Below are 20,888 nucleotides of genomic sequence, written 5' to 3' on the forward strand. Positions count from 1 at the left end.
CACAGGATGAGAAGAGAATGATGTATGAGTAACCTGCCCTCTCTCACCTATTCCAGCAAGACATTAACAGGAGGTGTTGTGTTCCTCAGTGGTGTTCCCTTCTCAACTGAGCCCCATATGTGAAGGTGGCTGACCTCTCTGTGATGCAACTGGCTACTTGCTCTGACAATGATAGCAAGTCCTATGTGCACTCAGTCTGCTCAGCTCATAGGATTGTTGCTGCATAGAGTTAGACGCTTGTCACCCAGGGACCACTTTCCACTCACCTTCCCAGACTTTGAGGTCATTGAACCTCTTGCAACACTGGCCCATGACCTCCATGTGACACCTCTACTGGTGACCTCCATGACCATCTCCAACCAGGCCATTTGGTTTCTTGAGATGGGTTTCTTCTGCTGGACACCAGAAAGAGAATTTCACGTCTCTCAGCGACGGCCTCCGTCAATGTCTCAAGCGAGGCATCGGAAAACCTTGGCGATGCCTGTGGATGCCTACGCAAGCCAGCCCTGGCCCGATCATCACTCTCCTGCAACATGCCCTCAGAGAACAGCAAGCACGGTCATGGCTGCTGCTCACCTTTTCAAAGGGTCAGCCAGATCCATGTCCTGCCACCAGGTCGCTGCTGGTCAATTAGGCCCATTGCATTTGAAAATGACTCGGGCATCAGGTTCCTGACCCCAGATTGAAAATCCAGGCCAACATTTCAGGTCCATGACCTTTTGTCAGAACTGCTATCAGAAGGGTCATTGGCCTGAGACATTTACTCTCATTTCTCTTTCTGCTGATGTTGTCTGATCTGCTGGGCATTTCCAGCATTTTCTGATTTCAATAGTGCTTTAAAAATTGTTCATTAACTGAAAAAGAGAACTTGCATTAATATTTATTGTTTGAGTGGTCACACAGAGCCTCTTTTATAGCTATCTTCTAGGTCAATGGCCCCAGCTATTGTGCAGCATCAAGTTGAGTTGCCAACTGTGATTAAATGTATTCCTGGAGGTTCCATCATATGACAGATCCCCCACCCTCCAGTCATTAGTCGGCCAACACATCCGTCCTTGTGACGCACTGCCTTCCTACACCAATCAGAAAGCAAAAAGACTCATCGCCCAATTGAATGATGCTTGACTGTCAGCCAAACAGTCTTTTTTTCCCCATTTTCAATATTTTTATATCTGGCAAAGAAAAATGTTCAAAGAAAATGAAAAAAAAAAATTTATTTTTAATGTCCTGATGATTTTTCTCCAGGGTTGCACACAACAGTGTCCTGGAGATTGATCTTCAATTCCTGGAGACTCAAGGCCAATCCTGGAGTGTTGGCAACGCTAGTATCAATTGGCAGGAACATAAGAGTGCATCAGGAGTACAGTCGAGAGCAGGCCTGTACAATTTTATTTGATGATTATGTTAGCAGGGTCAAATCTTAAATCAACATATTCCTCATGCACACACCTCCACAGCTCATCTGCAGTCCCCAGTGCCAACCCGGACAAAACGGGCGAGGGTCAGTGAAGAGGAAGAAGCTACAACACAAGGTGCGCTTTCAATGGCTGCATTTCATCAATGCAAAACGATAATAGAATCAAATCTTCCTCTCTCTCTCTCTCCTGTTTCACAATTGTTTATTAACTTTTTCCTCCCTCTGTTTCTGTTTTTGGTAGATGACTCGAACTGTTGTCAGGAAATTTCCGAGGAAGAGAACAAGAAATGCAAGGCCGCACATGGAAACCTACAACAAAGAGAGGGACACATGCAGCGAGTTAGACCAAGACCAATAATGAAGGGTGAGCTGTGAAGGAAACGGCAATCAAATCTTGCACATACTGTGCGGCCATGCAAAGCTGCACGATGAATCTGAAGGTTAACCTGTGATCAATTAACAACAGACCGAACTATCCTGCCAACATAGTTACACAAAGCAGGCAGAATGTGAGGAACCAGCACTCCAGCAGATTCACTCCACTATACCTGAAGGAGCCATGTAATTGGGATTGTTGCTGGAACAAACTAATTTGTGGAGGATGGAGAGGAGGATATTTAACTGGCTAATCTAGTTCTGACAATTCTTTGTAATGCTTTCATTTTGAACATTTTGCATTATTCCCATTTTTACCCCTTTTAGACCTTCTGGAGGTGGTGATGGGTTGAAATTACTATTGCTGCTGTTGTTGTACAAACACTTAACTCATTCTATCCCAATTCCTCTCTCCACAATTCTAATGCCGACGTTAACTCATTTATTTGAACTCTTCCTTCAAGATAACGAAGGGAGGCAATCGGTGCAACTGCGTTAATTTGTTTGATACAGTTACAGATAGTAATTTCTACCCTATGGTTTGCGCAATACAATCTCCTTCTGACTGCAGCAGAACAGTGGGTTAGGCCACCAATAAGTTCGCAAAAACTTGTAGCATTTCAGTATCTCGCAGGAGAATAAGACAATTGAGACAACCTGCAATGAGAAGGATTACCCTGCACAAGGTCTTAATGGGGAATGCACAGGGGAACAGCTAAAAATATCCAGCCAACCACAAGGCTCAAATTCACATCCCTCTACATTACATACTGAATTCTCAGCTCTCTCTCGCTCTCTGCAGTCGGGATTTACATTATCTGCACTGGAAGAGATTTCTTTCCTGTAGTTAAACCCAAGGCAAATGTCTTAAAGCATGTATTTATGAGTTTGCTGCACATGGCTGACGCAAAAGGTACCTTTCCCTTCGCATTCCGTGGAAAAATCTCTCACAAAACATGCATACCTGCCATTCTTTGCAGTCTGGATGATTCGTTAGTTTGAATAAGGTGATTGCATTATAAAGCTGCCAGAACTGCAAAGGAAAATACAAGGTTAATGAACAGCATTCTCAGGCTGGTCTGCATTCTAACCTGTGAGCAGGGCTGGACACTAGTGAATATTAATGGCATGTGAAAAGTGAGGTGGCATCACCCACAGTTGGACTATTAACTGCTGGCAGCACGAAAGGTGGGGACCATATTCTGCCCAGTGCAGTTGCTGAGGGACATCATTTGAAGTCTAGATTAGAGACGAAAGCATCTTGTTTTCGGCTTGCATATGGCTTTTGTTCTCTAATTTCCTCCCCTCTTTCCTACCTCTTCTCAAAATTGTTGATTTTATTGGATACATTTTTACAGAGCCCAGCAGCCTCCGGCCAGTGGCAGTTCTCTGTGGACAGGTCAAGGTAGCAAATGTTAAGATGGAATGTGAAGTCATTAAGTCTCCAATCTTCCGCACATTTTCCACCATGGTCATTTAGGTACTATTTGGAGTTCAGAAGACTGAGAAGTGATCTTATTGAAACATAAGGCTCTGAGGGGGCTTGACAGGGTAGATGCTGAGATAACGTTTCCCCTTGTTGGGGAATCTAGAACTAAGGGGCGCTGATTCAAAATTAGGGGTCTCCCATTTAGAATGCAGATGAGGAGGAATTTATTCTCTCAGAGGGTCATTAGCATTTGGAATTCTCTACCCCAGAGAACAGTGGCGGCTGGGTCATTGAATATATTCCAGGTTGAATTGGACAGGATTTTGATCTACAAAAGAGTTAAGGGTTATGGGGGTGGAGGGGGGAATGTGGACAGGAAAGTGAAGTTAAGGCCACAGTCAGATCAGCCATAATCTTATTGAATGGTGGAACAGGCTTCAGGAGCCTTCGGGCCTAGTCCTGCCTCTATTTCTTATGTTCCGGTCTCTAGGTGCTGGTCAGGAGGGGTAACTTTGGTTGATTTTTCCTGTCCAAAACCTGGGGCACTGAGGCCAATTTTACTGCAACTAGCGCGGCCTCAGCTAAGATCAGCTGGCTCAACAACCAGGATTCGGACCTTGGCTTTGGTTTCAACTCCAACTACAAATTACAACACCAAATATTTCAAATGACTTACATGACCAAAGAACAAGAATGGGAGAAGAAAAGTGAGGCCTCTCCACATCCATGACTGGAAACCTTCTGTAAATACAAAACCCCAATCCACAGTTAGTCCAGGCTACGGGAAGGTCGTTGCTGCTGTTCACTGAGACCTTTTCCGGGTAAATTGTCTGTGATTGGATTTACCTTAACTGAATGTGGTCATTTTTAAAAAAGAAAATGTGTATTGGTCAAACTGCCTTGTTCTCATATACCACCACGGAGATCACAACATGTGCAATCTGTACATTCAGTAGAAAACCAACTTCTGGCTATGGATCAGATGGTGCAAACTCATCAAAGAACAGGAAGTGACATGTACTTACCCTGACATAATTACAAGGAGCGATAGATCGTCTCTGTACAGTCCTGGTGTTTTTACAAGTCTAGGATACACCAGTAATAGACATTTGTGCATTCGGCACTGCCCAAATTTAGCTCGGAACACAGGATCCAGGTTCAAAAATGGCAATAGTTTCTCATGGTGAATCCATCTCTCCAAGTTGGTTTGGTTAGTATCAACTGAGCTTATTGAGAAACCACAGGTTCAGGCCTGCGGGCACACATCCACATGTGGGAATAACTCCCTGCACACCTCATGTATCATATTTGGAATGAGATGGCCCCAGAGCTAAGATTTAACAGCATAGTGTGTGTGTTAACCACAAAGGCCAAATTATTATTTAGTCATTTACCATCCAAGGGGTGACACACAGACCATCAGGAGATATTTATTCTCGAGGGCCTAAGTGGGAAGGTTATGAAGAAATCAATCAGATCATTCACAACACTTCACCTATTCCTGGGCTGTGAAATTGTCATCTATGGCCTTTAACTTTCTCTAGATAACCCACCCATATGTAAATCATTAAAGGTTAATTAGCCACTAAAATTCTTTTTTGAATTAATTTTCTACTCAATTAGTTATCTAAATTAATGCATATAATCAAATGAGTAGAAATGGCAATCTGAGCACAAGTAATTACATAGAACTTGCAGCACAGAAACAGACTATTCAGACCTACTGGTCTACATTAGTGTTCATTCTCCACTCAAGCCTCCTCCCATCCCTGTTCATCTAATCCGTTCATCAACGAGTGACAAGTAGACTCACCTACAGTCAAGTCCATGTTATGTCTCTCTCCCAGGGCTCGGAGCCTGTATAGGCAGCCACTCTGATAGTAATACTGCAGGAACTGCACAAAGCCTGCACAACACAAGCACAGTCAGTGAGCCAGGGTCCAGGTACAACCAAACCCAGAAAGCAACCTCTTTGAATATCTCTCACGACAAAAACTGTATGGGTTTTACTGGGTCCCTGTTATATTACTGAACCATGATGTAGAATAGGATAATGAGCATTTGGGGGTGGATCTTAGCAGAGCAGGGATGACTCCGGAGCCATTTAAAAGTGGCAGGTGGGACCCGATTCCGGGATTCTTGCCCCTATTCCTAGCACCAGCAATTTTCACTAGCAGGAGGTAAGTGAGCCCGCATCCTGTACTCTCAACTTGGCTGGCTCAGAGGAGTCATGAACCATAGTTTGGATTTGGGAGCATTTTGGAAAGCAAGCTCAAAAAGTCTTATCCATGCCCCCCAGCCACTTTCAATAACCCCTCAAACCCTCCACTCCAACTCAATGCCGACTCATGCACTCCAGCCAGTTTCCAATTGACCTCATTATGTATGCTTGGCTGAGAGCCCAGACCAATAAAAATCTGAGTCAGCAGGGATTCTGCTTTGAAAAGTGAGCCGAATTCTTTACTTTGCTTGATTGTCATATTTAAGTGGTTATAATAATTTGTTTGTATTGTGATCTCTTTTGTCACTGTCTTGATGTGTATTTGGATAAGATTAAGAGGTGTGAAGTGTTTTTAGCCTCTGCTGTTGATAATTTAACTACATCACACACCGCCCCTCGACTACCCCCACAAGGGATTCACTACCCCCATGGGACTATTCCCCACCCAAGGGACTCGCCACCCCCACAGAATTCTTCATCACCCACCACCCCCTCCCTCCATGGGACTCCACACCCCCCAACACAGGAAAACTCCCAACCCCCATGGGAATTTCAGTAATGATTGTGAAGAAGTCAGACATCTTGCACCACTAAGTGAAAGGGTGGGCAGTTCAGGAGGTGAGGGAAGAGCAGAAGAGACCTAGCAATGAGTTAAAAAAACACTTCTGTAAAAAAAAAGAGAGGAAGCAACATTGAATGTACTTACTCTGATACATGGAAAACGAGAGAAACTGGTTTCGAAATATCTGGTACACTTTTGAATCCGGCCTGAAAAAATATAGGTGAATCTGTAAAGAGTACATCAAAGCTAACAAGGCACTGAGCATGTCCGGATTTCTATCAGAAACCTGCTTCTGATGAAGGAATAAAAGCAAAATACTGCAGATGCTGGAAATCTGAAATAAAAACAGAAAATGCTGGAAAAACTCAGCAGGCCTGGCAGCATCGGTGGCGAGAGAAACAGAATTAATCTTCTTCAGAGCTAAAGAGAATTGGAAATGTGATGGATTTTATACCGTTTGAGAGGGTGGAGTATGTGAAACAAAATGGAAGGTCAGGGAAAGGTGGGAGCTAAGGACAGATTGACAAAGATGTCATGGACACAACACAAAGGGAGTTTTAATGGAAATGGTAAAGACCAAAGAAGGTGCTGATAGTGGCAGAATGTGTTAATAGCAGAACAAGGGTGAGTGCTCTGTGAAAGCACAACATGGAAACAAGTGGCAGATGGCCCTGTGGGGGTGGGGGGGCTTCAGGGTTGGGGAAAAGGATAAAAAATAAATAAATAAAAAATAAAAATAAAACTAAATAAGAATTAAAATTGAAATGAAAGGAGCGCTTGGGCCCTTGGACGGTGAGGAGGGAGGAGGTAAAGGGGCAGGTGTTGTACCTTCTGCGATTGCATGGGAAGGTGCCGTGGGAAGGGGATGAGGAGTCGTGGGTGATGGAGGAGCGGACTAGGGTGTCCAGGTGGGAACGATCCCTACAGAATGCTGACAGTGGGGATGAGGGGAAGATGTGTTTGGCGGTGACATCATGCTGGAGTTGGCGGAAATGGTAGAGGATGATCCTGAGTCTACGACTGGTGGGGTGAAACGTGAGGACAAGGCCGACCTTATCATGGTTCTGAAAGGGAGGGGCGGGGTTGAGGGCAGAGGTACAGGAGATGGGTCGGACATGGTTGAGGGCCCTGTCAACCACAGTGAGGGGAATCCTCGGTTAAGGAAAAAGGAGGACATGTCAGAAGCACCATTTTGGAAGATAGCATCATCAGAACAGATGCGATGGAGGCGAAGGAACTGAGAGAATGGGATGGAGTCCTTACAGGAAGCAGGGTGTGAGGAGCTGTAGTCAAGGTAGTTGTGGGAGTCAGTGGGCTTATATTGAATATTGGTGGACAATCTATCACCAGAAATAGAGACAGAGAAGTCAAGGAAGGGAAGGGAAGTTTTGGAGATGGACAATGTGAAGGTGATAGAGGGGTGGAAATTGAAAGCAAAATCTATAAATTTTTCCAGATCCAGACAAGAGCATGAAGCAGCACCGAAACAGTCATCGATGTACCGGAGAAAGAGCTGTGGGAGGGGGCCTAAATAGGAATGTTCCACATATCCCACAAAAAGAGAGGCATAACTGGGGCCCATGTGGGTACCCATAGCCACACTTCTTATTTGGAGGACGTGAAACAAGTTAAAGGAGAAATTGTTCAGTGAGAACAAGTGGTGGATGGGGATTGTTCGGGCCTCTGTTCAAGGAAAAGGGGGAGAGCCCTCAGGCCATCCTAGTGGAGGATGGAGGTATAGAGGGATTGGACGCCCATGGAAAAGGGGCGGTGGTTCGGGCCAGGGAACTGGAAATTGTTGATATGACATAGGGCACCAGAGGAATCAGGAATGTAGGTGGGAAGAGACTGGACAAGGGGAGAGAGAATGGAGTCAAGATCGGAAGAAATTAGTTCCGTGTTGGTAGGAACAGGCTGACACGATGCGCCTTCCAGGATAGTCCAGTTTGTGGATTTTGGGAAGGAGGTAGGAGTGGGCTGTGTGGAGTTGGTGAAGGAAGGTTGTTCTGCTGTTCATGAGGTAAACAAGTTTAATAAAGGCTTAGCAAGCTCAGCCATCGCAGGCCATCAAGAGATACATCCCATGGTATAGCAGGTATTAAAGTAGCTGCATCCAGAAACCACTGTAATAAACACCCCATCTCCCCAACCCACTGTTATAAACACCCCATCTCCCCAACCCACTGCAATAAACACCCCATCTCCCCAACCCACTGTAATAAACACTCCATCTCTCCAACCCACTGCAATAAACACTCCATCTCCCCAACCCACTGTAATAAACACCCATCTCCCCAACCCACTGTAATAAACACTCCATCTCCCCAACCCACTGCAATAAACACCCCATCTCCCCAACCCACTGCAATAAACACCCCATCTCCCCAACCCACTGTAATAAACACCCCATCTCCCCAACCCACTGTTATAAACACCCATCTCCCCAACCCACTGTAATAAACACTCCATCTCCCCAACCCTCTACAATAAACACCCCATCTCCCCAACCCACTGCAATAAACACCCCATTTCCCCAACCCACTGCAATAAACACTCCATCTCCCCAACCCACTGTAATAAACACCCATCTCCCCAACCCACTGTAATAAACACCCCATCTCCCCAACCCACTGTAATAAACACTCCATCTCCCCAACCCACTGTAATAAACACCCCATCTCCCCAACCCACTGTAATAAACACTCCATCCCCCCAACCCACTGTAATAAACACTCCATCTCCCCAACCCACTGTAATAAACACCCCATCTCCCCAACCCACTGTAATAAACACCCCATCTCCCCAACCCACTGTAATAAACACTCCATCTCCCCAACCCACTGTAATAAACACTCCATCTCTCCAACCCACTGTAATAAACACCTCATCTCCCCAACCCACTGCAATAAACACTCCATCTCCCCAACCCACTGCAATAAACACCTCATCTCCCCAACCCACTGTTATAAACACCCCATCTCCCCAACCCACTGTAATAAACACTCCATCTCCCCAACCCACTGTAATAAACACCCCATCTCCCCAACTCACTGTAATAAACACCCCATCTCTCCAACCCACTGTAATAAACACCCCATCTCCCCAACCCACTGTAATAAACACCCCATCTCCCCAACCCATTGTAATAAACACCCCATCTCCCCAACTCACTGTAATAAACACCCCATCTCCCCAACCCACTGTAATAAACACCCCATCTCCCCAACCCACTGTAATAAACACCCCATCTCCCCAACCCACTGGGGAACAGTGCCCAATTTCCTCCCCTGCTCTTCTAAAAGTGGCTGGTTCATTCTTGGAGTCGGAGTTATAAAGCCATATAGCAAAGAGAGAAAGACAATTAAAGAGTTAGAAATTGAGAAAGAAAGAAACAGAGGGAGAGGTAGAGGGAAAAGGAAAGGAGAGACAGACAAATAAATAAAGAGCGAGAGAAAAGAATGCATAGCTGAATGAACTTGCTATTATTCACTGCTCATTTGTAAAATGGCAGCTGTTAAAGTACAGATTGTAGCAAATACATAACAAATTATTGGTCAAGTTTAGAAGACACGTAGAACCTGGTCTCCTAGTTTCTCCATGTCACCATGCACGAGGAATGGCAGGAATCAAGAAAAGTCTCTCCATACGTATCACTGGCACCAGGGGACCAGCCAGACAATGGGAAAATCAGACACTTCTTCACTGCTGGTTCCCAGCCATCACAGTCAGGTAGAGCACAGAATATATGTAAAGCCTTGTCACACTCCCACAGCTCTAGTAAGCATTTCCTAGCAAAGCACAGGTTATATACATCACCGCCCCCCTTTACACAGCCATGTTTTCTCTTCACCTGCAAACATTACAATAGCTCTTCAAGCACAGTCCGGCAAGAGCTTTTTTTTCACCAAATATAATCTTAGTACTTTTACCATAGTGCTTGCATATCCTCACCTAAAGCCTTTGATTAAATGATAACCTTGTCACTCAGTGCCAGGCTGTCAGTATCAGACATTCATGGCGAAAGGCAGAATTTTAACCATAGCATCTGGAGCTCCACACTGGCCAGATGTGCGATTGTTACTGAGTTACTAACCTCAGCCGCGCAGCTAGGCATGGGGGCAATGAGCACAGACCTGCATTCTGACAGCTGGATTCCACCTTGCCCACATTCCCTATGCAAAGCCCAGTTCAACCAGCCTCTGGGTTGAACTGGTTTGAAAGCAGAGACTGGGCAAGAAAAATACTCATCAAGGTTAGGAATATAAAACAGCAGGAGACCATTTAGCCCATCGAGCTTGTTTCAACATTCAATGAGATCATGGTTGATCTATGACATAACTCCACATGCCCGCCTTTTCCCCATATCCCTTAATACCTAACAAAAATCTACAATCTTAGATTTAACATTAATAATTGCCATTTGCAGAAGAGAGTTTCAAAATTCTACCAGCCCTTACTCCCAAAAGCTCTGACTCTAATATTTGGATGACGACTCTGGTCCTCTGCTCCACAACCCATAGAAATAGCTTCTATTTACCCTATCCGTTCTCCTAAATAACTTGAAAACTTGGATTAATTTACCCCTTAATCTTCTGAATTGCAGGGAATACAGCTCTTATATGTGGAATCTTGCCTCATAATTTAACTCTTGGAGGTACAGGTATCATTCTGGTAAATCTGCACTCATTCCCTCCAACACCAATATATCCTTCCCAAGGTGTGCTGCCCAGATCTGCTCTAGTCCTCTAGATAAGGGCCAGCACTCCGTTAACCCTTTTGAGTACTTTCTGTATTTGTTCATGACATTGTGGTGATCTATGCACTTGAACTCCCAAGTCTGTTTGGACCTCCATTGTTTTTAGCTTTTCACCATTTAAAAAGTTTCCTGTTTTATCCTTTTTAGGTCCAAGGTGGATGACTTCACATTTGCCCACATTAAAATCTATTTGCTACAGTTTTGCTCATTCACTTAATTTCTATCTCTGTAATTTTATGCTTCCATCTGAACTGCTTAGAATGCTGCCTATCTTTGTGTCATCAGTAAATTTAGACGTGTGGCTGCTTTCTATCTCATCATCTAAACCATTAATAAATATGGTGAATATTTGAAGCCGCAACACAGATTCCTGTAGGACACCATTAGTTACATCCTGCCAATTAGAATACCTGCCCATTATCCCTACTCTCTGTGTTCTGCTATTCAGTAAAGCACCTTAGACAGCACCTTCTAAACCCACGACTGCTACCATCTGGAAGGACAAGGGCAGCATGTTGATGGGAACACCACCACTTGGAAGTTCTCCTCTAAGCCACTCACCATCTTGAATTGGAAATATATCACCGTTCCTTCACTGTCACTGGGTCAAAATCCTGGAACTCCCTCCCCAACAGCACTGTGGGTGTACCTACACCCCATGGACTGCAGCGGTTCAAGAAGGCAGCTCACCACCACCTTCTCAAGGGCAACTAGGGATGGGCAATAAATGCTGGCCCAGCCAGCGAAGCCCACATCTCGTGAATGAATAAAATAAAAGTCAATTTCCTAACCAGGTCAATAATTTGCCTTCAATTCCATGGGCTTCAGCTTTAGCTAACTTTATCAAATGTATTTTGGAAGTTCATACAAATAACATCCACAAACATTCTCCTGTCCACTACTTCAGTCATTCTCTTCAAAAAAGTTCAATCAGATTCATCAGACATGACCTACTCTTTACAAATCCATGTGGGCTCCCTCTGATCAGCTTAAAAGTTTCAAGGTGTTCAGTCACTCTATCCCTAATTATAGCCGCTCGAAACTTCCAGCCAACATACAGTGGTTTATAACAGCGGAGTAACATGCGCCATTTTCCAATCTAAAGGAAAGGTTCCAGAACAGGAAGAACTTTGGAAGGTTATAGTTAGGAAATCTACATTGTTTTCATCTACTTATTTCAAAAACCCTGGAATGGTCCTGGGGTTTCTCATTCTTTATTTTCCTCATTGCAGCTATTTTGCTGTGAGTCCCTGTTCCTGAGTCAATAATTTAAAGTTAAAATAAAACCAAAACAAAAGATACAAGCTCTACAAGCAAAAGAGAAGCATTAAACACAAGTGGGGGTTATTTAAAAAAATCCTGCTTCCCAATCTCACTACACCACACGTTACAGTGGATTGATAAACCTGCACTCACCAGGTCAGCATGACTCCTGACAGGAAGGCCGAAACATAATGATGCATTACCCACCAGCCTTTAATCCTGGAGAAACATAATCAACATTCAGCAAAATGAAAAATTATCAAAATTTTTAGATGGCATTCTATAGCGGTTAAGAAACTAGCCCACACAGCGCTAAACTGAACAGACCAAGAGGCTCCAGGTTTCAATTCACAACTGTGCTGAATTTGCAAACGGGGTCAGAAGAAGAGCTGATGGACTTAGGATTCAAGGCCTAGCCTTGGCGGGGTGGGGGATAGTGGGAGGGGAGAGGAAACAGCCTAGCCTGGGCTACTATAACACATCAGGCTGCCCATTGAGTTTGGAAGCGGTTCTGCAGAAAGCCTCCAGAAAAGTCATATAGTGACCCCTGCTGGGGAGTGCACCTGTTCACATGCCAGTTGGAGATAGCACTGGGCTGGGCTGTGATGCCTGCACGGTCAAACTGCTAATATTGTCTCGGCTCTCACACTGAGACCAGCAACGCGGGCAAGGTATGGACGGTCTGCCCACACCAGTGGAACCAGAATCATAGATTCAGAGAAACGGGCAGGGGGACTGGAGATAAAAAAAACACTTTGTGCAGTCTCAGCTTATTTCATTATTATTCCTCCTTTTACTTGAGGCAGTTTTGTTTTGCATAAGGGAAACCAGGCAGCTGACAATGCTCCTGGATTTGTGTGTGTGTGTGTGTGTGTGTGTGTGTGTGCAGTGTGTGGGAATATATTTGAGATTTACAAGAGACAGTTGACAAGCAGGATTAACACAGCCCAGTAATCCTTGGGAATATACCCAGACCGAATCAATCTGAAACAAAATAATTTATTTTATTTTATTTTATTTACTTTATTTTATTTTATTTTGTTTTGGATTTCCAGCATCCGCAGTAGCTTTTAGCTTTTTGTTTTTATCTTTCGAATCAATCTGAACCTACTTCTGCGTGGCTTTATTTTAAAATTGAGGACGCAAGGGAAAGGCTCATAGTATGAGAGGGTCTAAAAATAATTGGACAATGCCAAAGGAGTGTTTTAAATGGTAAAGTCTTCTAAAGTCCAAGGGAGTTTGTGAAGACAGTGTAAAAAGTCTCGATTTCAACAGAGTGAGAATTATAAGGAAGTAGGGAAGCTTTATGCACTGGTGCTTTGCAGTCTTGGGAAAAACAAGGGAGGAAAATTCAGAGGCACACGGCAATGCTGATGAGCTGGAGGTAGGCCAAGTTGTGATGGAGGCATTGACGTCTGGTGGTGAGAAAGGGGTCTTTTAAAGAGCCCCAATTTTTTGTACACTTTTCTTTTAAATCTGTTCATGGGATGTGGGCGTCACTAGCAAGGTCAGAATTTGTTGTCCACCCTTTGACAACAGTTAAAAGTCAACCACACTGCTGTGGGTCTGCAGTCACGTGTAGGCCAGACTGGGTGAGGATGACAGATTTCCTTCCCTAAAGGGCATTAATGAACCAGACGGATTTTTACAATAATCGAAGATAGTTTCATGGGCACCATTACTGAGAAGAGTCTTCAATTTCAGATTTTTAAAAATTTAATCCAGCTGCATTGGTGATTTGAACCTATGCCTCTAGAACCTGGGCCTCTTGATTACTTGTCCAGTGACATTAACACTACACCACAGTCTCCCCCAGGACTGAAGAAAGTTGCTGGGTTTTCCCAGAGTCCCACTCTTTACCTGGATCCGTTGTTGATGAGGATGCTCTCTCGAATTGTGAGTGTACAGTAATACCACACCAGGAGGAAGTTGAACACGGAATCTACCACCCTGCATAAAAACAAACAAAACCATAGGCAAAGGAGTTCATCTCTAGCTTGTACTCAAGAGCATTGGAAGCACCAACCAATTAACTGTTAAATAGAGCTCATTACTCCTACAGTTCTAACCTGCAATTGCTGTGTGAATCACAGTGACTGTGACTGCATATCAGAACGTAATCTAAATCTATACTAAACTACCGACAGAGAAATGATCCATAAGTGCATGGTATATCCAGCAGATACTAGGCCTCCCTTGATAGCTCTGCAAGTTCATTCAGAGTGTAGTTCTGGAAGATCCCAGGTTCGATGCCTGGTCTGTACTGAGTTTAGCTAAGCTCAGTTTTAGCAATAGAAGGACTGCTACCATTGGTCTCGGCAGTAGTGAATTAGGAAGTCAAAAATCTTCCAACTCTTAGGTACTGTTCAAATTACAGTGTGTGTTCCTAGAGTCATATGGCACAGGAGGCCATTTAGCCCATCGAGCCTATGTCAGCTCACTGTAGAGCAATCCAGTCAGTCACATTCCCCGACTCTGTTTATTTCCTTCAAGCACCCATCCAGTTTCCTTTCTGAAATCATTCATCGTCTCTGCTTCCACTGCCCTCATAGGCAGCAAATTTCAGCTTTTACAAAACTCATTGCATAAAAAAGTTTTTCCTCACAAGCCCGCTGGCCAAAACCTTAAATCTCTGTCCCCTGGACCTTACAGCATTAGTTCATGAGAACAGCATTTCCTTGACTACTTTATCTAAACCTGTCATAATCTTGTGACAGCTCTATCAGATCTCACCATATTGGACTCGAAACGTTAACCACAGATGTTGTCAGACCTGCTGAGTTTTTTCCAGTACTTTCTGATTTAACAGTGATGTCCCTTGAAGTCAAATGGCATAATGATTAACAAGAGAAGTTAAGGGTTCTATCAGATCAAAGGAAGAGAGATATAAAGTCGCCAAAAAAAGTAGGAAGCCTGAGGATTGGGAGCATTTTAAAATTCAACTAAAGAGAACTAAAGAATTAATAAAGAAAGAGGAAATAGAATATGAAATTAAACTGGTGAGGAACATAAAAACAGACTGGAATAGCTTCTATAGGTATGTAAAAAGAAAAAAATGGTTAGTCAAGACAACTGTCAGAGAATTGAGAATTTATAACGGGGAGAAAGGAAATGGCAGAGAAACTAAACAAATAATGTGTGTCTGTCTTCACGGAGGAAGATACTAGAAACCTCTCCAAAACATTGGGGAGCCAAGGGACGAGTGAGATCAAGGATCTGAAAGAAATTAGTATTAGTAAAAAAAGTAGTGCTGGAGAAATTAATGGGGCTGAAAGTTGATAAATCCCCAGCATCTACATCCCAGAGCGTCGAAGGAGGTGGCTGTGGAGATAGTGGATGCATTGGTGATCATCTTTCAAAATTCTATAGATTATAGAATGGTTCCTGCAGATTGGAAGGTGTAAATGTAACCCCATTATTTAAGAAAGGAGGAGGGAGAGAGAAAACAGGGAACTACAGACCTGTTAGCCTGACATCAGTTGTGGGAAAAATTCTAGAATCTATTCTAAAAGATGTGATAACTGGGCATTTAGAAAGTAGTGAGATTGGACAGAGTCAACGTGGATTTATGAATGGGAAATCAATTTCGACAAACCTGTTGGAGTTTTTTTGAGGGTGTTACTAGCAGAATAGATAAGGGAGAACCAGTGGATGTGGTGTATCTGGATTTTCAGAAAGCTTTCAATAAGATCCTACACGGGAGGTTAGGGAGCAAAATTAGAACTCATGGGATTGGGGGAATATACTGGCATGGATTGAGGATTGGTTAACGGAGAGAAAACAGAGAGGAGGGATAAACAGATCATTCTCAGGTTGAAAGGCTCTGACTAACCACAAGGATCAGTGCTTGGGCCCCAGATAGTCACAATCTATTTCAATGATTTGGATGTGGGAACCAAATGTAATATTTCCAAGTTTTTTTTTTTATTCATTCATGGGAAGTGGGCTTCGCTGGCTGGGCCAGCATTTATTGCCCCTCCCTAGCTGCCCTTGAGAAGGTGGTGGTGAGTTGCCTTCTTGAACCGCTGCAGTCCATGTGGTGTAGACACACAAAGGGACTTCCAGGATTTTGACACAGTGACAGTGAAGTAACGGCGATATATTTCCAACTCAGGATGGCGAGTGACTTGGAGGGGAACTTCCAGCTGGTGGTGTTCCCATTTATCTGCTGCCCTTGTCCTTCTAGATGGTAGTGGTTGTGGGTTTGGAAGGTGCCATCGAAGGAGCATTGGTGAATTCCTGCAGTGCATCTTGTAGATAGTACACACTGCTGCTACTGTGCGTCGGTGGTGGAGGGAGTCAATGTTTGTGGATGTGGTGCCAATCAAATGGGCTGCTTTGTCTTAGACAGTGTCAAACTTCTTGAGTGTTGTGGGAGCTGCACTCACCCAGGCAAGTGGAGAATATTGCATCACACTCCTGACTTGTGCCTTGTAGATGGTGGACAGGCTTTGGGGAGTCAGGAGGTGAGTTACTCGTTACTTGCTGATGACACAAAACCTGATGGTAATGTGAGTTGTAAGAAAAATGCAAAGAGGCTTCAAGGAGAGTTAGACAGACTAAGCGAGTGGGCAAGAACATGGCAGATGGAATATAATGTGGAAAAATGTGAAGTTATCCACTTTGGTAGGAAAACCAGAAATGCAGAATAGTTTTTAAATGAGAAGAGATTGGGAAGTGTTGATGTCAAATGGAACTGGGTGTTCTTGTTCATAAGTCACTGAAAGCTAACATGCAGGTGAAACAAGCAATTAGGAAGGCAAATGGTACCCATGAGGGCTGTGGAGGCTCAGTCACTGAGTATGTTCAAAGCAGAGATCAACTGATTTCTAGATACCAATGACTTCAAGGAATATGGGGATAGTGCAGGAAGATGGTGTTGAGGTAGCAGATCAGTTATGATCTAGTTAAATGGTGGAGCAGATTCAAAGGGCCAAATAGCCTACTCCTGCGCCTATGTTCCTATGTTTCTATTCACTATCATGGCTCTAATGTGAATAATGGTCATTTGAGTGAGATACTCGAAAGGCAAATGGTTCCCATGGATCTGTACCAAATAACTGTTCAACAGCTCCAGTTTTGGGAAGGGGGAAAGAGGTGAGATAGATCAGTGTATAAAACAGTAGAAATAAGAAATATTCGCAGACCTCTGGGATTGGCTCTCAATCCCAGCTCAGAGTTCTGACCATTGCAGAGAACCTGTTCACTCAAACCCTTCAAAGAGATTCCAGCCCACAAATCATTTCCATTCTAATCTAAGTAACTGGTAACCCATTCAGAAAAAAGAAAGAACCTGCATTTCTATAGCATCTTTCACAACATCAGGGCGTCACAAAGCACTTTCCAGACAATGAATGTACTGCTGTAATGTAGGAAATGCGGCAGCCAATTTGCCGACAGCAGGGTCCCACAAACAGCAAAGTGATAATAACCAGTGGTGTTGATTCAGGGATAAATAATGGTCAGGAAACTGGGTAGAACTCCTCTGTTCTTCTTCAAGATAGTGTGGTGCGATCTTTCATGTCCACCTGAGGGGGCAGACAAGGCTTCAGATTAATGCCTAATCCAAAAATTGGCACCTCTGACAGTGCAGCACTCCCTCAGTCCCGCATTGGAGTGTGAACTTGGGTTATGTGCTCAGGTGTCTGGAGCAGGACTGGACCCATGATCCTCTGACCACAGCTGACACCTATGGGGCTTGTAATCAACAAAAGTTCTTAGCCTCCAATGGTATATGAAACTGTTCCAACATTGGAGAAATATGAAAAACTACCTGAGGCTAGTTCTCAAAAATCTACTGAAAAAGTCACACACGGCTCTGAGCATGTAATGGTATCAGACTGGCACCTGGTAGATCAGATACAATCCCCACTGCTCTAAAGGCACTGCTCTCAGTTTGGGGATCCTGTTGTTTCTCATGTCTCTTATGCTGGATGGAGAAAATGTGTTATTTTCCAAGATCCGCTGAGATGGGGGGGCAGGTAGTGAGCTGGGGGCACTTTCCCAATAGTACTGTTATTCTGCATTCTCCAACCAACATCTCACCTGGAGTTTAGCAAGAATCTGCAGGTGAAGGAGATGACGAGGAGTATGATGGTGAGATATAGTTTGAACTTCTCGTACTCATCCTTGTAGGCAAACCTGCAGCAGGGAAAAAGTGGAGAGGGTCACATGGAAGGCTTAAGGGAACAGAACTTTTCCATTAGAGTTGAGGTCTGGGCCCAGTGAATACTTACTTGGCCTGTTTGCTGAGCAGAGTCACATTGACATTTCCCAGAACCAGACTTAAGTACAAACTGCAACAGAAGAAGAAGATCACAGTATTTTCAGAAGCCAGAGCAGAGGCACAGTGGTCATGTCAGTTATATAAGCTTTCAAACCAATGATACAGTGTGGATAAAACAGTTGTGAGATGTGTGCCAATATATGTTGGACCCGAGAGCAGCTGGCAAGCCAAGAAATCTTCAACGCCGCCTTCCCAACTTTCTACCAGGGTCCCTGCCCTGTGGCTGCAGGAGAATCTTTTACACTGAGTAGAGGGTAGAACATCTGATTGTTAAATGCAAGGAAAAATGAAACTCTGTCATGAAATCTGTGCAAGAATAATGCACACAGAAATGTCTTCTGAGCTTGTTAAGTGGCCATTCATGAGCTTCACTGGCCACAAGCTGCAACTCATTCTCTTTCCTCCAAATTGGATGTAGTACAAATTTCCATTAAAAAATGTTTCTATTGGTTGATAATTTGCTTTAAAGAAAAGCTTTCCAACCTATCGAAAGTCTAGAGTCTGAACATGTGCATGAATAGGCACACTAAGGTCAATCTTTGACTAGCAAAGATGCTTTCAGGAAGTAAGTCTTCCTGTGATGAGGAAAAATATCGTTGATCCCCATTAGCCCATGGTCTGGACAAGCAAACTCATCCATGGCACTGAAAGGGTTAATTAGATAGGGTCACTCGTAGTGCTTACTTACCCATTTTTTTTCGGGAGGAACGCTTCCATTTCAAAGAAGATGTTTTGTCTTTCCTTCATCAGTTCCTGGATGAAACCAGTGTCTCTCAGCTGCTCTTCAGTCTCTGGCAACTGACAGCTATGAGGATAGGAATCAGATCAAGAGTTAACATCACGAACACTGCCCATTCCCAACTGAAACTGCACTGTAGTGAGTCAGCTTGGCTCAGTTGGTAGCACTTTCCCCTCTTAGCCAAAAGCTACAAGTCCCATTTCTGGAGCAAATAGTCCAGGCCAATACCTCAATGCAGTACTGTCAGAGTCTTTTGGATGAAATGTTAAACCATGGCAGTCTGCCATTTCAAGAGGACATAAACACCAATGACCAGAAACTGAAACTGAGCAAGCCTTATAAATACTGCAGCTACAAGAGCCCTTCTGCAGCGAGAAACTCACCTCCTGACTCCCTGAAGCCTATCAATCATCTCCAAGACGCAAGACAGGAGTGTGATGGAATACTCTCCACTTGCCTGGATGAGTGCAGCTCCAACAACACTCAAGATGCTCAACACCATCCAGGACAAAGCAGCCCACTTGATCAGCATCCCATCCACCACCTTAAACATTCACACCATCCACCACTAGCACACAGTAGCAGCTGTGTGCGCCATCTACAAGATGCACAACACCAATTTGCCAAGGCTCCTTCGACAGCACTTTCCAAACCCACGACCGCTGCCATCTAGAAGGACAAGGGTAGCAGATAGATGGGAACACCACCAGCTGGAAGTTCCCCTCCAAGCCACATACCATCCTGACTTGGCACTATATCTAGACTGCTGCTGGGTCAAAATCCTGGAACTTCCTTCCTAATAGCACTGTGGGTGTACCTACACCACATGGACCACAGCTGTTCAAGAAGGCAGCTCAGCACCAAGGGCACTTCTCAAGGGCAATTAGGAAAGGCTATAAATGCTGGCCCAGCCAGCAAAGCCCACATCTTGTGAAAGAATAAAAATAAAAGATTCCACAGCTCTCAAACTGGCTGGACCAAAACTTATCACTCAACCATCAAAAGGAGTATCTGCTTCGTTTTCCTACATTACAACAATGGTTGAAAGGTATTTCACTGGCTGTAAAGCACATTGAAATGTCCTGAGGATGTGAAAGATGCTACATAAATGCAAGTTCTTTTTTTTTTGCTTTTGCTGGTTTCCTTCTTTTGTAGGTTTTGGTTTTAACTCATTTTTCTCTTGTTTTTAGCATTCCAACAGCAGCTTATCCTGCCATTCACACCTCCTCTAATCACACTTTTTTTGTTTCTTTACTTGGCCCATTACCACTCCCTTTGGCCCTGCACAGCCAATCCTTTAATCGTGTAATCTCTCCTGTCTTCCATCCTATCACAGACCTTCCCTTTTGTGCTTTTTCCTACGTCCTCCCTTCCACTGGCTTAAAACCTATTATATTTCTAACTTTACCCAGTTCCAATGAAAGGTAGGAACATAGGGCTCAGGAACAAAAGTAGGCCATTCAGTCCTTCCAGCATGCTCCATGATCTGGTGTGTCATGACTCCACTTTGCCGTTTGCCCCTCATAACCCTTGACTCCCTCGTCTATCAAAAGTCTATCTAACTCAGCCTTGAATAAATTCAAGGGCCCTGCCTCTACTCCTTTCTGGGGAAGAGGATTCCACAGACTACCAACCCTTTGGGAGAAAAAAATTTCTCCTTATCTCCATCTTAAATGGTAGATCCATTATTCTTAAACTGTGTCCCCTGGTTCTAGTCTGCCCCACAAAACGAAACATCCTCTTGGTATCTGCCCTATCAAATCCCCCCAGGAACTTATATGTTTCATAAGAACATACAAAATAGGAGAAGTAGACCATTCGGCCCCTCGAGCCTGCTCCG

The 20,888-nt window shown here is 44.0% G+C and overlaps 1 protein-coding gene across 2 annotated transcripts in view; it reads right to left on the reverse strand.

Annotated features, from left to right (window-relative positions):
- Positions 1-1,374: 1,374 nt before the first annotated feature.
- LOC144684523 (transmembrane protein 120A-like) overlaps positions 1,375-20,888 on the reverse strand; it is a 28,183-nt gene continuing 8,669 nt past the window's right edge. Inside the window, exons 3-12 of one of the 2 annotated variants that reach the window (XM_078548395.1) lie at positions 18,998-19,114; positions 18,260-18,319; positions 18,069-18,164; positions 13,884-13,973; positions 12,177-12,242; positions 6,149-6,210; positions 5,035-5,127; positions 3,898-3,962; positions 2,757-2,825; positions 1,375-1,726 (exon numbers count right to left, since the gene is read on the reverse strand). In XM_078548395.1, coding sequence (XP_078404521.1) covers positions 1,610-1,726; positions 2,757-2,825; positions 3,898-3,962; positions 5,035-5,127; positions 6,149-6,210; positions 12,177-12,242; positions 13,884-13,973; positions 18,069-18,164; positions 18,260-18,319; positions 18,998-19,114 — 835 coding nt within the window. In that variant the 3' untranslated portion in view covers positions 1,375-1,609. The remainder of the gene's footprint in view (positions 1,727-2,756; positions 2,826-3,897; positions 3,963-5,034; positions 5,128-6,148; positions 6,211-12,176; positions 12,243-13,883; positions 13,974-18,068; positions 18,165-18,259; positions 18,320-18,997; positions 19,115-20,888) is intronic. The other variant, XM_078548396.1, reaches the window with a different exon arrangement.

This window comes from Cetorhinus maximus, chromosome 9 (genome assembly GCF_964194155.1).
Source record: "Cetorhinus maximus chromosome 9, sCetMax3.hap1.1, whole genome shotgun sequence".
In the NCBI taxonomy this organism is placed as follows: domain Eukaryota; kingdom Metazoa; phylum Chordata; class Chondrichthyes; order Lamniformes; family Cetorhinidae; genus Cetorhinus; species Cetorhinus maximus.